Below are 16,296 nucleotides of genomic sequence, written 5' to 3'. Positions count from 1 at the left end.
TTCATTGCTAAATGCTTTTTTTATTGCATTAATTATAGATGTATTTATTGCTCGTATATATGTTCACTCATGAAACATGCATGAAAATAAAAAAATGTTCGAGTAAAGAAGTTATGTTCGTAATGAGAAAGGTTCTTAAGAATATAGGAAAACAAAATCATATTGTATTCGCTTACATAGTTGAACAGTGTACTTTATTAAATAATATTGCTAATTGGAACAAAGAATATATTGAATTAATAAACCATCAATTAAATAATCACGCGACTCATATTGTAGGCAAATTTTTAGTAACCATTCTGTATCATTTTTAAGAAGTATGAAATAACGTTTAATAAGAAACAAAGAATATTCAATTTTCCAGTCTCCATTAATCAATCGCAGCTTTTCTTCGTATTGATTAGTAAGAATGTTCACCACTTACCAACATTATTAAAAAAAACTTATCAGAGCAAACGGTTCATTCTTTTGTTGTTAAATATCTATCGTATAGCGTTAATTATTCCTTTTTTATCGCATATTTATATTTATCTCTATAAAACGTACTTAAATATCAAACGATCCAGTCTTTATTGAATAATAAGATTAGCCCTCTTAAAAGTCCATAGTTATTTTAAGTGTTTACATCAAAAAGAAGTTTTAATTATTATTATACTGTATACATACAGCATTCTGTCACATTCCTTATCTTAACTGTAATCATACCAAACTGGCAAGATCATTTAAAATATATGTAAAGAAGATGTTAAAAAGGTAAATTTTAGATCAGACACCCAGATAATTGATAAGGTGAACTGATATTTGTTAGACTTCGAGAAATTATAAACTTACAATTATTTAGTGGCAATATGCAGGAAATTTTATTTAAAAAGCTGATGAATTAGAGATGGTGCGCATGGAAAAATATTGAGAATCGTTGATTTGAAGTGATCTTTTAAAGTTTTTTAGAATTTACATCATGATCTTAAATTGCAAGCAATTATGATTGCACCAGATTCAACCTCAACTTAAAATACAGTCTTTACTTACAAATTTAAATTAAGTAAGCTTCTTATTTCACAAAGTCAAACGATTCAACCAGCAAGTGTCAGTGGCGTCATCTGAACACATTGCTGAGAACTACGTTCCTCCTTTCAATTATCCACTGTAAGTCATCGTCAATATTAAACTTAAATTGTTATTCCATTTGAGTATTTTTTGACGTTTCACATGTATCCTTTTCGCAAGAGTATTTAAGATCAAATTAAACTCGATACAAAATTTCAAAAAGCAATGCGACAATGTTTCGATATACAATTCGATGTACAAAATATTTAGCAATGTTATTTAATAAAATAAATTGTATCTTCGAATGACTAACTGATGCCTAATTATCTCGAATAAATTATTGAACGTATCGTTCTATTGGCGTTTACATCTCTCTGAAAGGAATCTCTCATTTTAGGAATCCTGTCGCGTTATATCAGGTTAGATTACATCAACCTAAAACTATTTGTGATAATATATTCAAAGTAACTAGCAAAAGAAATTCAATCTTATCTAGGTTGGACCGTTCATTGATAACAATTTATGTCGAGATGGGAACGTTGAGAGCAAATAAAATCGCAGCTACGATGCTCACACTTTTTGTTTTAATATAATTACGAGTCACTCGCAATTAAGGCACTCGTATTTCTTATTCCTTCCTCCACCCCCTCCGCCCCTCCGCCGCTCCTCGAATTGATTCAGAAAAATGGCCCCCCGAAGCCGAGAAGAAACGAAACTACATTATGCACAGCGAACCGTTTTGCTTGCAGCATTCTCGGGATGATAATGGCATCGTTTGAAGTGTTCGCGTAATTAATGAAGCTAAAAACTTTTGACCCTTAATTACGCCGCCTATTGTACTTGGAGAGTTCTTTCTTTCTCCGTAGTACCGTGAGAATGCGAATAAAGAATACGGAGCCATATCGCAATCAACGAATGTCTCACGGAGTAAATTATATACGCGCACGAGCTTTGTTTTCGATGTCTCCGTGGAATTGTTCGGTTCCACAAGAATATTATTTTATGATAAACGAATTTCGCTTGTAATCCGAAGTATCCGATTTTCTATTCACCCGGCTCGCTAAAATTGAAGTGCCGCTCGACGTTCGAGCAGAGTCCCCCGAAACAAAGGGCACCGAGGATTGAAAGTCCAGTAGCGAAAATAGTCGGGAAAATCCGTACCGGTTAAAATCTTGCAAGAAATATGGGTTATGCGCTTCGTCGCACTATCATACATTCTCCATTGTCTACGGTTGGGTTTGTAAATGGCCATTCGACGATTGTTTGCACTAAAGAGTCTGTAAATATTTGAGATTGGACATTATTTCGGTAAATACTACCTTGACCCTCGCATTTTATTGTGTTGAAGTAAACGTTCGATAGTTTGAACTTACCGCGCTTACTGTACTATAATATGTGTTACCTTCTTGTACTAAAACAAAAGTGTGTACACGGCGTATTAAAATATTAAACCGTTAATCGGTATCAATTAGTTAAACAGCCAAGCCTGTCCTATCCCGACTTCCATTTCAACATATTGTGTTTAGCATATTTATGCGAAACCGTTCGAGAACGAAGGCCGGAAACCTTCCATTTCTGCTGTAACACGCGTTACAGTTTGCAGCTTGCCGCTGCTCTCTACTCCGATGATCGATTCGAAGCTACACCGATAACCAATAATTCCTTGTTCCATTAAATTCGCTACACGATACGCGTAGAACAACGAAACAATTGCTGTTAATAGATGTTCACGCAATTACTGGCGCAAATACGCAGACAATTAAACGTTTCAAATTTAAATTGGATCTGGAGGAACCAACGATCGATCGGAAAGAGACCGTTTCTCGTTGAACTCTCCAGGAAGGCTCGCTCGATAAGAGAAACGCTAAGAACCGCGTCCTTCGGATCGTGACGCGCGATGAACTTTTTAAATTGAAAATGTACCTTTACGTACATTAATGATAAACGTTGATTATGATTGTCACAAATTTTAATCGTTAAAGTGGCGAAACATTTGGATTTTGTTAGCACTTTTCGAAAAGGTTTTAGTATTGGGTTGTCCAGAAAGTTCGTGCCAATTTTTAAGAAAAATTCAAAGGCGTATTTGAATTTTGATATATATTTATTGAATTATATGAATACCATTTTGTTCCACGACCTTTCCACCTTTTAAGGGATGCACCCATGTTAATTGTTTTCAACCATTCTATAAACAGACGTGTACCACCTATCAAAAAAACGGCACGGACTTTCCAGACAAACTAATTATTCACAAAAACAGGAAAAGATAGTTAACACTTTCGCTGCGGATGACGCACATATGCGTCCAACTGAGCCCTTACCATGTGCGGATCGAAAATATATGGTTGTTTTTATTATTTTTCATTCTTTATTTTTTTTTGTTCAGCAATCATATTATATATAAAATAAGTTACCACAAATACATGTTTTTCATAATAATCGTATTAGAACATTTGTAAGAAATTTTTCATTAAAAAAAAAAAAAACGTAACGTTGTATTTTACTTACTTACTACACGATATTTTACTTTACGTAGCAAACATCGTATAGTCATTCGAGAGTTAATTTGTAAAGTTGCCTCTGTTCGGACAACGAAGTATCCATGTTGAGGGACCTGGTCGTCGAGGGGTTAAACGATTACGAGCCGAAGTAACTCTGAACTCTTGTACCTGCTTCGGACACGGTGCCTAATCTTTCTTGCGCTCGGTTCTTTGCTTAGTGTCCGTTATCCAAGCAAAACCCAGAATACCTGAGCCATGGAAATCGTAGAAAATTTTGCCCGGTATTTCACCAGGTATAAGTCCACGGGTCGAACTAAACGCTTTTTGAATAGCATCCGACGCAAAATGTATAGAGGATGGTGAACACAAACAAATTCTACAACAGCAGCTGCCACTGCCGAGGCATTCTAGTAAGAGAATAGTTGTAAATTCCTTTCTCTCAAAAAGTCCATTATTTCATTATCGTGTAATGTTATCTTTGATGCATTTGCTAGAGAAAAACTTATTAATTAGACGTCGTAAAATAAATTAAAATTGTATCGACAATTCGACGTTTCGTTCCGCAAGTTAACAGAAACAATTAACAATTAGTATATAATTAATCACAATACGATTAAAATTAAATTATTACACGATAACGAGTAAATACAATTATTCGAACTGAATTTCAATTTTTAAATAAACGTTTTACTTTATTACTTTAAATCATTAGCAAATTCTACTTCTCGTTCCGTTTGACACCAACGTCACAAAATTATTTAATTACATTTCACGCGAGTTTAAAGGCCCGACGTTGAAATTTGGAACCATACCTTCTCTTTTATTAACCGACTTCGAAAAGGAGGAGGTTACTCTATTCGACTTGGATATTCTTTTTTGTTTTTTTAGGATATGTTCACCGATTACGCCGAGATGGCTTAACCAATCGGAATGAAACCTGTTGCATCTGGAAGTGCATGTCTCCCCGGGTGGTCCCATCATCAAGATTTTTTGCGACATGTCAGTTTTTACACGTGTTGTTTTTGCAAAAAATCGTAATTCTTAGGTATGTTTGCCGATTACGTCGAGACGGATGGACCAATCGGATTGAAACATCTTGCATCTCGTACAATATTTCTTCCAGTAGGTCCCGTACACAAAACATTTTGTGATTTGTCATTTTTTATCCGTTCTTTTGCAACAAAAAACAGAAAAAATTTGTCTTGTTTCTTACTCCGAGACGAATGGACCAATCGGATTGAAACATCTTGCATCTCGTACAATATTTCTTCCAGTAGGTCCCGTGCACAAAACATTTTGTGATTTGTCATTTTTTATCCGTTCTTTTCCAACAAAAAACAGAAAAATTTTGTCTTGCTTCTTACTACGAGACGAATGGACCAATCGTATTGAAACATCTTGCATCTCGTACAATATTTCTTCCAGTAGTTCCCGTACACCAAACATTTTGTGATTTGTCATTTTTTATCCGTTCTTTTCCAACAAAAAACAGAAAAATTTTGTCTTGTTTCTTACTCCGAGACGGATGGGTCCAATCGAATTGAAACTTCTTGCATCTGGAAGAGCATTTGCCATTTGGTCCCAAAACAAACCATTCGTCCTTGTTTTATTTTTACACCTAAATGTCGACGTTTTCTCTATCGAACGCGGCTCGCAGCTTCGATTGAAAATTTATTTTCGCGAAGAGGATTATTTCACTTGATTGTAAAATATGTTTGATATTTACATACAACGTACGAAAAATAAACATCTATATAGAAAACAAAAAAAAAATGATAAATCAATACTTAACGGGTTAACGACGCCCGAATGATTGCGCTCGAGCGAGTGGGTGGGCCTGATGCCCCGATGCTCGCGGTCCCAGAACCGAATCGACGGTTGTGGAGGGGCAGGGGCTTCGAATGGCGCGGGTAAAGAGAGGGTGGGGGCTGTCGACGCAAGAGTCGGGCCCCGGAGGGCCCCTCGCATCGGGTCTACGGGCCCGGTACAGTGGAGGGGGAGAGAGGGGTTCGAGGGGGCAAAGGCACATTCCAAGGCGGAACGGCTGCCAGTGAAGGTGGAAGGCACCGACTCGGTCTCTCACGATATCGCGCTCCGTTCCTATCCTCCGGTTGCTTTCTTTCTTCGAGCGCTGCTCCGTTGCTGCTCGTTCCCCGTGGGAGAATTGTGCCGCGACCGTTCGCGATGCGATACGCGACTCTCGTATTCGGATTAACGAGAATCCGTGGTCTACGGTGACGGCTAGACCGGCGTGCGTGCAACGAGGGCGGTGCGCGAGTGCGCGAGTGCGTGCGGTCGTCTTTTTTGGCGCCACGCGTAGCAACCCGGCGATTCGAAAATGCTCACGCCTACCGACTCGACGCGGTATTCCAGTGGGAAGACCAAGGAACAGCGTGCTCGCTGCGAAAATAGACCCCTGCCTCGTGTACAGATCCGTGCCTCGATCGTCGGGCATGCGGAAGGAGCGTCGCCGGGAGACAGTGATTGAGAGGATCCGGGAGAGCGGACCAGGGAACACTCCGAATCTTCGATCCCGCAGGTGAGACGCAACGTTCTTGCTCGCCTCAACTTTTCCGCGACACGGAGCTAATGCGAGCGATCACCTAGAAAAATTCCGATCGAGCGGTTAGCGTCGGTGTTTCGTCGACGATTCCTTCGACGATTGCTTCGACGATTCGCTCCACGCATTTGCATCGTCTTCCCGGAGTGCCTCGATTTCGCCCGTTGCCGCTCGCGTTCCTTCCGACCGTCTCTGCGCGCGAAAGGTCTCGAAATTACTCAACTTCTCGTGCCGCGACAGCTGAAACGGACACGCGATAGGTGGAGATTCGAGACCTGTCCTAGCGTCGCAGAAAACGCGAGGAGGGATCGCGATGAGAGGAAAATATGCCGAAGAATGGGTGTGCTCGGTTATAGTGGGAGATTTTTCTCACGGTCTCCGGCGTAACAGCGGAGATCGGGAGAGATTCGTTCGAATAATACGCAACGAATGGGAACTCTGTGCAACAATAACGATTCGCGGGTTGATATTTTCATTCATTTATCGTGGTTGTAGTGTTCGGGATTCGACCAACGGTCTCGTGGTTAGGGAGTTTCCCCCTCTCCTCGAGACAAGCAGAAAGATCGGCGAGAGATCGGTCGGGAGAGAGTGGTTGAGAGAAATGTAGCGAAGAAGTAAGTTTGGAGAAGGTAGATTGTAATCGAAAGGAATCGACGAAATAAGGAGGCATCGAGGTGTGTTGAGCAGTTTAAGGGTGACTTCTTTTTCCCCTGAGCTCGGACATAACAGTGGTCATCGCTAGAAATCAGCGATGAACTGTAGAGTAGTGTAGAGCAAGAATTAATCGAAAAAATCGTGCGAATATTCGACCACCTCGAGTGCCCGTTACTAGCCTAATCACCACAGCAGCAACAACGGAGGAAACGTTATCGTTTATCCGTCATTCGACGCGTTTTATCCAGAAAATTTTGCGCGTGTATCCCGATACAACGACCCACAGACGTTTAATATCAGATTCGTCGAATTCCGCGATACTCGTCGCGGAATTTGGTCCCGGGATCGAACCTGTTGACACACGACCGCGGTCCCATTTATCCGCGACAGGGAAACCGGTATCCCTGGCGGCAGAAGCGAGCCAGATAGCTTATCTGCTTAGTAGAAATTAACAGCTCCTAACCGCTCGATAAAGTCCACTGTCGATTCGCTCCGAGCGTCCCCTGTTGATCTTTCATGGCTGACGTTTCCCTTTCTACGTCTCGCGATATCACCGCGACAGACCGAAACGGAATCGATGTTCCGCCGCGATGGTGCATCCGTGTACTATAATAAATATGACGGTTACATCGGTTTTACGATCCGGGAAAGAGTTTTTGTCGGCGTCGCGGCGCGTTCGATGGGAACCGTCCTGAGGCACGGGAGCCTTTTACTGGGAGGGAGAGGAGGATGGAGGGGAATATCGTCGGGGCTCGTTCCGCGTGAACGAAATTAAATCCACGTGCCGCGATGTACGTATTCCCATTCTTTCCTCGATTCGGGGAGATCGTCGAATGACAGGAAAAAGTTAACCGGCGTCCGAGCAACGCCATCGGCATCGAACTTGACCATGGCCTTCGGAGGCTTTGCGCGCTCGTATAACGAGATACGAGGAATGCGAGTGGCCGAGGAGAGTCACCCGGCTGTACTTACGAGGACCACTTCGGACTGGTTGCCGTAACTAGATGCCCGATACCGTATGTGCTTTAAAGGTAGCTGCCGACGTGATCGATTTCGCAGGTGAAACGCAAACGCGCTATTAGACTAAAGATTCTGCGTTGAGGTAGTCGTTAAGAGCCGCGTAACTCGCTGTGTTACCCGGTAATGGTTATTAACGAGGAAACCGAGAATGCGATGTACGGGTACCTGCATTTTTACTCTGAAATGTGGCACGATTACTCCAATGTTTTAATCCGTTGATGAATCTGATGCGTTAGTAGGCAATCGCGCCGGTAAACTTACGATTAATTGTAATATATATTTCGTATGAAGGGAATTAACATCGTGGCCACTAAAATCGATTCAAGAACTTACAGGTCCTCGATCATAGATCGAACGACAGTGGTTGAAAACCGACTTACTAAAATACAGGAAAGGCAAAACTATCGGGTTGTCCAGAAAGTTCGTGGCAATTTTTGAGAAAAATTCAAAGGCATATTTGAATTTTGATATATATTTATCGAATTATATAAATAATATTTTGTTCCACGACCTTTCCACCTTTTAAGGGATGTACACGTGTTAATTGTTTTCAACCATTCCAATATAAACAGACGTGTACCACCTATCAAAAATCGGCACGGACTTTTCAGACAAACTAATAATTTATTATTAACGCAAAACTGATCTTATAACTCAGCAACCAATGTAATTAAACGCTAACACAATCCCGTAGCTCAACGAATAGCGTAATCAAACGCAAAATGTATCTATACTCGCTCGCTTCCGTTTGATTACATTTAAAAATGAAAAACCAAACCGGAATGGTTTTCAACCATAAAAATTTCCCTGACTTTTGGAACATGAGGAAAAGTATGAAGTGTGAGCAAGATATGTTATCAGTGGCGGTAATTTTTAGCAAGAAAAAAGTATAGAATCCTTGAAAATTGAAACAATTCATCAATTTTGTTAATTTATATTTGAATGAATTGTAAAAAAATGGCCTTATCCAGCCATTTATGTTTCATAATTAGTGCGGATCTGAAAGATTCTACTGTATCTTTATTCAAATTCAAAGTTGTCTTTTAAATCTCCGAAACCACTCCACCTGTGAACAAAATAAACGCACTACGTAGTGCATCCTTTTAAACCATGTAGCTCTTGTATATACAATTTTTTCGTACAACGCATATTTTAGAAGTTATAAAGGTCCACAAGACATTTTTTGTTGTTGTTTTGGGCAACTTTTTTTGATAAAAAATTTGCACGAGTAAATAATTTTGTTGGAAAAATGTAACTTATATCGCTGTAGTTTTCGCCTGGTAGTTATCAAACATAGTACTCTTTTTTGGATGGCGAACAAATGTAACAAGGAATAAGATTAAATAACTACATGCAGTCGGTGTAAGAAGTATTCGTACAGCAACCAATTTAAAATAAAAACTAATAAAAGAAGAAATAAAAGGTTAACATCGAAAGTAACGAACTTTAATTTACGGAAAATCTACTCAAAAAACATGTAGGAGTGTTGGTTAATTATTTCTTCCTGTAAAATGTATTAATAAAATAAATATATGAAGTTTTATTTTGAACTGGTTCCTGTACGAATACTTATCACACGGACTGTACCATTATTATCGTTACATATTTTTATTTGCTTGCGATTTTAATGTTTACAGTCTTGATAACGTGAATAAATTTAAAGTATCAATGTAATTTACGAAATATGAATATTCTATCGGTTTTACCAAATTCTTGATAAGCGTATTAATGAAATAAATTGTAAACGTTGATGACTGCGTTACGCGTGGAAATTAAGTGGACTTACTTTATGCTTCCTATAAAACCGGTCACATTCATACTCGTTATGTATCATACTTCCAAACGTATCGCGAACAAGCTCGGATTTATCGTTTCAGCTGGTGGAAGGTTCGCAGCAAATCTAATTTTCCCAAACAATAATTCGGTAAACAAATTTCCTGTCCATAATTGTTCGGTAAAATATTAGGTCTACCGGAAAGTTCTGTCCGTTCCGGTTGCAACAAGTTTCAACAAATATTGGGCGTATTCGTTAAAAACGATATACAAATTGCAATCGCGCTGGCAAGATGTCATAAATAATGACAAAAATTGTATTATCCAATCGAATTTATTCGAGGTATGAAAAATTATATAAAATATATTGTATTATCCAATCAAGGTACGAAAAATGTATTATTTTGTTTTATTTTAAAAATGGACAGAACTTTCCAGTAGATTTAATATTTCCTAATATTTCCGAACGTGACTAAGGGCCAAGTTACATATTTCCACAAGAATCTCCGCTAATTTTGTTTGTAAATAATCCTTGAAACACATCTCGCGTCAATGTTACCAGCTTGCATCCGTTTAAGAGAAATTAGTCGCGTCTATGATTAAGAATCATCTACCGCTAAAGTCATTCCGACATGTTCGACTAATGGACTGCAGTCGCTGCACCAACTAATAACATCACTTTGTAAAATCATTGTAACACTCGTTATTTCACGAATGCTAATGAGCTTTTCTCGTTCGTTGAAGTAAATAAATTTTCTTCCTGACGATCTACCGTAATATCGCGGGAACGGATCGCGAGAAATACTGTAAGACAGTTTAATTGAACTACGATGCGCGATAGAGTTTCAAGTTCACGCAGCAACAAGAAGTTACACACGGAGATGGGTAATATTTGTAGAGAAAATATTTTAAATACTATTTTAAATAATAGATTCTTCAGAATTCAAATAAAATAGTATTTCGAATGGGATATAAAATTTCGGCAAATAAAATATTTTATTTAGGTAATCTATAGTTAAAGCATGAGAAGAAATATTTTATTTTTATTTTATTTTATTTATTAATATTTTATTTTATTTTGACAATCTAACACATCAAATAAAATATGTTTCATTTTAATAACATAAAGCATAAAATAGGATGCTTTCCACAGTTCTTAACTTGAAAATAAACTGTGTATGTATGATACACAGATGGAGAAATTATTTCTTGCAAATATTATAATTTCTTGCGATTAAAGAATATCTCTTTCCATCGTTCATTTTATGAAGATTCTTATTGAAGATTCTTAATAGAAGTATTCATTGAATAACTACATTGAATGTAGGTTTATAATGCAGAGGAAAAGTATTTCGTTCGTTTTAGATTACCAAAATAAATATATTTTACACAATAATTTAATAAAATAAAAATATTTCGCTTATTATTATTGTACAGTTATATAGTTTTAGTATTATTATTTGGTTATCGCTTTACGCATTGTATTTCATAAAGATTATATTCTGTTAGTACATTATCTATGCAATAGTGCATAGACAGTTTCTGTAATATGTATTCGTTATAATATATAGTATTCGCTATACTATATACTATTTACTATAGAAGTAAATATATGTTTCATTCTATTTCATAATAATAAATTAACCCTTAACAAATTGTGTTGTTCGGAATACAACATATTAAAGGCGATTTTCGATGAATAACGCTTTCCATCGTTGTTAGTTACATTTTTTTTTTTTTTCTAGAGCAATTGTAGAACTTGTATATTGTGGTCGAGTCTGTGGATCCAACATCTCGAACCCATCATCGATCAATGCTCCACGCGAGAATGACACTGTAGCCAACTGTTTTTCGATGGGTTTCGTGCAAATCCGATGGCTGTGATAAAGAAACGCAACAACAGTTTCCCGCGCTGCTTATTATGAAGAATCCATAAAAATTTTTTAACAAGGCAATACTTGGGAGTTAGTTATCGAAGGGTCGGGGTAGAGGGCGGAGGTGGAATTCTTCCAAATAAGCACAATACCGGACCATGAAAGCCACTCCTCGCGATTCAAGGGAAGAATCGCCTAATGCTCGGCCAAGAATATTTATATAAGTTCCCCGAAAGCTATTCGAGAAGTTTTAACGACGGAAGGCGCTAATAGGCCGCGAAAGTTTCCCGCATTTCCGCGTCCGGAACGGATGCGATGTCCGCAGTTAGCATCGTCCCATTGCTCGAGCTCCGCGTTGCGTCGTAATTGGGAGATTCGTTAGTTCTTTAAACGTCCGCCAGCAAGACCCATTGATCATCGACAAACCGCGAACCTCGCGAATCCCTTTGGCCAATGATTCGACGCTGGCATGAATATTTCTAGAGGCAGAGTTATCGCTTTTATTTTTCGCTGCGTACGCGCCGCTTACGTTCGCTCCCGCTGTTTCGTAATCCGAAACGATTTATCAAGTTCAACGAGGCGACCGCGCGGAGGCGACCCGCGGATCGTTCGCGATCGTGAAAACGAACGTGTCGACAAATCTCGCGGATGATCGCATCTCGGGACGGAAGAAAAACTGCGATAATTTTGTTTCCGTTTTTCTTTTTTAAATTTAGCTTTTGAAACCTTTTACAAAGTTTATATCAGTTAAACAATTTTCGTGGTTTATACACTAATAGTATAAGTTTGATTATACAGGATGTCTACGTATAAGTTCGAGCATGTACAGGGTGTGGATTCTACAACAAAGTTCCAACAAAAAGTTACTCTTGGACATTTTCTTTGTGTCGCCTTATTCTCGAGTATCTTCACTTTTAATTTACTTTTTTGTGTTTTCGACTTGACACTCTTTAAACGATCATAACTTCATCAAATTACAGTGCAAATTTAAAAATCAGTACAACATTCGAAAGAGCGTTAAATTTCCCATCTTTCTGGTGCAAAAGCAAAACTTATTACGTAGATTTAATAAGTGAAAAATTAAGCCAAACTTAACATTCTGACAATTTTAAACAAGACATTTTCTCTAACTTTTCACTTGTTAAATCTACGTAATGAATTTTGGTTTTGCATCAGAGAGATGGGAAATTTAACGCTCTTTCGAATGTTGTACTGATTTTTAAGTTTGCACTGTAATTTGATGAAGTTATGATCGTTTAAAGAGTGTCAAGTCGAAAACACAGAAAAGTAAATTAAAAGTGAAAATACTCGAGAATAAGGCGACACAAAGAAAATGTCTAAGAGTAATTTTATCTTGGAAATTTGCTGTAGAATTGTCACCCTGTACATGCTCGAACTTATACGTAGACATCCTGTATAGATGTCGTCACTTTCATTTTTAACCGACGAGGAGGAGGTTACTCAATTCGACGTGTGTTTCTTTTTTTTTTACGTTACTCGCCGATTACGCTGAGATGGCTTGACCAATCGGCACGAAACCTCTTGTATCTTGTAGAGCATGCCTCCCAGTTGATCCTGTTAACAAGACATGTTGCGATTTCTCATTTTTTATCTGATTTTTTTGCAAAAAATCGAAAAATCGTGTATTGTTTATTACCTCGGATGGACGGATGGACCAATCGGATTGAAACTTCTTGCATCTAGTAGAGCATCACAGCCACTTGATCCCATGAAAAAACATTTGACCTTGTTTTATTTTTTACCATTTTATATTCCTTGTTATCGCAAAAAGTGTAGTATTTCTCGTATGTCCGGCATAAAATCGATGATAACCCTTACATTTTCCTGCAGGGCAGGTTTCGCGATGATTACATCTACAAAAATTTACGAATCTTTTTATTAATTGTTTCTAACTATTGTTATTTCAAAATTCTTATTCTTTCGTGTAAAACTCGGCAAGGAATTAATACATCGCGATGAAATCTTCCACATTTAATGACAGCTGATATCATAATTTTCGAATTTGCAAAATTTATGGACTTTTTATTAAATGTTTGTAACTATTGTTATTGCAAAATTCCTATTATACGATGTAACTCGGCGAGGAATTGACCGATCAAGATGGAACTTTCCACATTTAATGACAGCTGATTTCACGATGTTTGAATTTGCAAAAATGTATGGACTTTTTATTAAATGTTTATAACTATCGTCATTGGAAAATTCCTATTCTTTAATGTATCTGCGCAAGAAATTAACCGATCGCGATGAAATCTCTCACATTTAGTTGCACATGTATTCCTGATAACTCCATTTGCAACAATATATTGTTCGTAACTATTGTTATTGCATGAAGCGTATTGGTTATACATTGCCATTAAAAAGTGTGAAATAAAATAATTTTTGGGAAGAAACTATTACCGACTTCGAAAAACATTAAAACTGCACTAAAATGTACGAAATAATTTCTAGTTAATTTACATGAATACTCACAAACTCAAGATATAATTGCTTAAAAGTATGAGAAAAAGCACTGAAAAGTATGAAATAATTTCTATTTAAACTGCATCATTACTCACCAGCTCGTGATGAATTTGATTAAATTATTAAATCTAGCATATTAAATACAATGGAACCTTTTCGGAGGCGGCGCACAATTAAAAATGATTAATTACGGCTACTGAATTAAAGCTACTAAAGCAACTACTATTATATCAAAATTTTCCATAATTTTACTAATACGAACAAAAATTAAACGATCAATAAATTAATGTTGCTAACACTTAAATATGAAAGAGTACTTCAAAAGCTACAAAATGATATACAACACGTGCATATAAAATACTTTTAACGACTTTACAAAAATTGCACAAACTGAAAAAACCCGCAATTATTATGAATATAATAATTTCGTTGCTGGCCTTTCAAAGAAACATTCATTTTTGATTTCATAAATACCTAGAACATCTCCCGAGAATGTTTCCTTTACCATAAAATGCTTCTATTGCATTCAGCGAAGAGACAAGCGATACATCGTACGACCCTTCCTCGGTAATTAATCGCTTATTAATTTTAATCGGTTCGTGTATCCCATTTTCAGGCACAAAGATGTCCCAGCCGCAATTAACCACGGACCTGGACGTTCCGGAAAGTCCGCAACACCCTTGCCAATGCTCCGCGATGAGTAGCATGGATTCCATGAGAACGCAGAGGAGCGCGGAGCGTGGCGTGGGAAGTACAAGAATTTCCAACAGTCAAGAACTCCCCAGAGGTCTGGAGGCGCTTCAGAACGCTTTCGAGCCAATTCGAAGACTCGAAAGCCCGCTGTCTCATCAAGAGAGCCAACAGATCAATTTGGAGAGTACTCGGAGCGTCGATATCTTGGAACATCAAGTCGGCCTATCGAACCCGAGGCCCATGGAGAGTCAAAGCGCGATTTTGTCGAGACACGGTCACAATCTTTCGTGCAGCCCGAGGAACTTGGATCTCTCTCGAAACTTGGCGTTCGAGGCCGCTCGGAGAGTTCAGGAATCCGGCAGCAGCATGCAGGATAACCAGCACAGCCTAACTTCCAGCCCTAGCCCTTTGTTGGAGGCCAGCAGTTCAGCCTTACTGGAAGCATCCGCGAAAGACCTGGACAAGCAACTAGAAGATCACGGCGGGTTATCGCAGAAGCAGCCAGCTTCCGGTAAAGATAAACTGAAGAATATTCAGCAAGTGCTGAACCCTTATCAGCACCATCACGAACCGACGTCACCGGAACGCAACGTCCACGGGCATTTCCACGGCGACGCCCACACTCACGTTCACAAACACGCCGAGAATTTCCGGGGCGGCGCGAATTTGGACGTGGGAGACGGTCTGATGGGATTTCAGCAGCACCAGCGACAGCACACGCATCATCACCACGGAAACGCGAAGGCCGCGAACGTGACCCATCATCACGGACCGCCGACCGTGCATCATCCCCACGGGCCGCAAGGAATGACGGGACATCATCACGGAAACCTGGCGCCCAGCCTCGCTGGCCACGTTCATGGAAACCCTGGCCCTTTGAACGGCACCGGTTCGACGTCGATGAGTCACGGAGGCCAAGCTACCGCTGGTAACCCGAGCACTCACCACCATCCAAACACCATCTCTGCGTCCGCCACCATGGGACACAGATCCTCGCCATCGAGTCATCGCCACCTCAGCGCTGGCACCGGACTTGGCAGCCATTACCCTCAGAATTCAGGCTTCTCCAGCGATCACCATGGCACCTCCAGCGCGATGAGCGGAGCATCGTCGAATTCGAGTATGTTGAATCACGGTGGATCGCCCGCTGTTCATCGACACGTTGCGAACGGCAACAGTAGTTTGTCGACGACGCCGTTGGCTGGCCACCATCACGGCAGTTCGTCGGGTAGCTTGACCGGGCACTCCAGCGTCAACCATCATCACGTCAGCTCCGGGATATCCTGCGAGTCCTCCTCGTCGAACGCGAATACGAGAACTCATAGTCGTTTGGATCACGTTCACGATCATCATCATCATTTACAGCAAGTGCACTCGTTGCACGGCCCCCATTCTGATTCTCGGCAAAGGGACAGAGCTCCCTCGAGCTTGGAGCATCATGGTCATCATCACGGGCACATTCACGGCCACGGGCATCAGCACACGCAGAACTCCGATACCAAAAACTCCTCTCTTATCGGGGTGGACTCCATTCAGGTACTTTCGATGTATAAAACGCAAGCGAATACGTGAAAAGCGACGTGGGGTGTTTTAAGAAGTATTAGGTTGTCCCAAAAGTTTCTTCCATTTTATTAATAAATAACACTGGTTTACAAAATAAAGGAAAAAAATGTACATTCAATGCCACAAT

General features: G+C 39.4%; 1 protein-coding gene across 1 annotated transcript in view; it reads left to right on the top strand.

The window, feature by feature from the left end:
• The first annotated feature begins 5,207 nt into the window (after positions 1-5,207).
• The window catches only part of LOC128874741 (uncharacterized), a 38,137-nt gene continuing 27,048 nt past the window's right edge, over positions 5,208-16,296 (top strand). The window contains exons 1-2 of the mRNA XM_054119771.1: positions 5,208-6,087; positions 14,530-16,142. Of these exons, the coding sequence (XP_053975746.1) occupies positions 14,538-16,142 (1,605 nt within the window). The 5' untranslated portion in view covers positions 5,208-6,087; positions 14,530-14,537. The remainder of the gene's footprint in view (positions 6,088-14,529; positions 16,143-16,296) is intronic.

The sequence above is a fragment of the Hylaeus volcanicus genome, chromosome 4, assembly GCF_026283585.1.
Source record: "Hylaeus volcanicus isolate JK05 chromosome 4, UHH_iyHylVolc1.0_haploid, whole genome shotgun sequence".
Taxonomy (NCBI): domain Eukaryota; kingdom Metazoa; phylum Arthropoda; class Insecta; order Hymenoptera; family Colletidae; genus Hylaeus; species Hylaeus volcanicus.
This window is presented reverse-complemented; position numbering and strand designations above follow the sequence as displayed.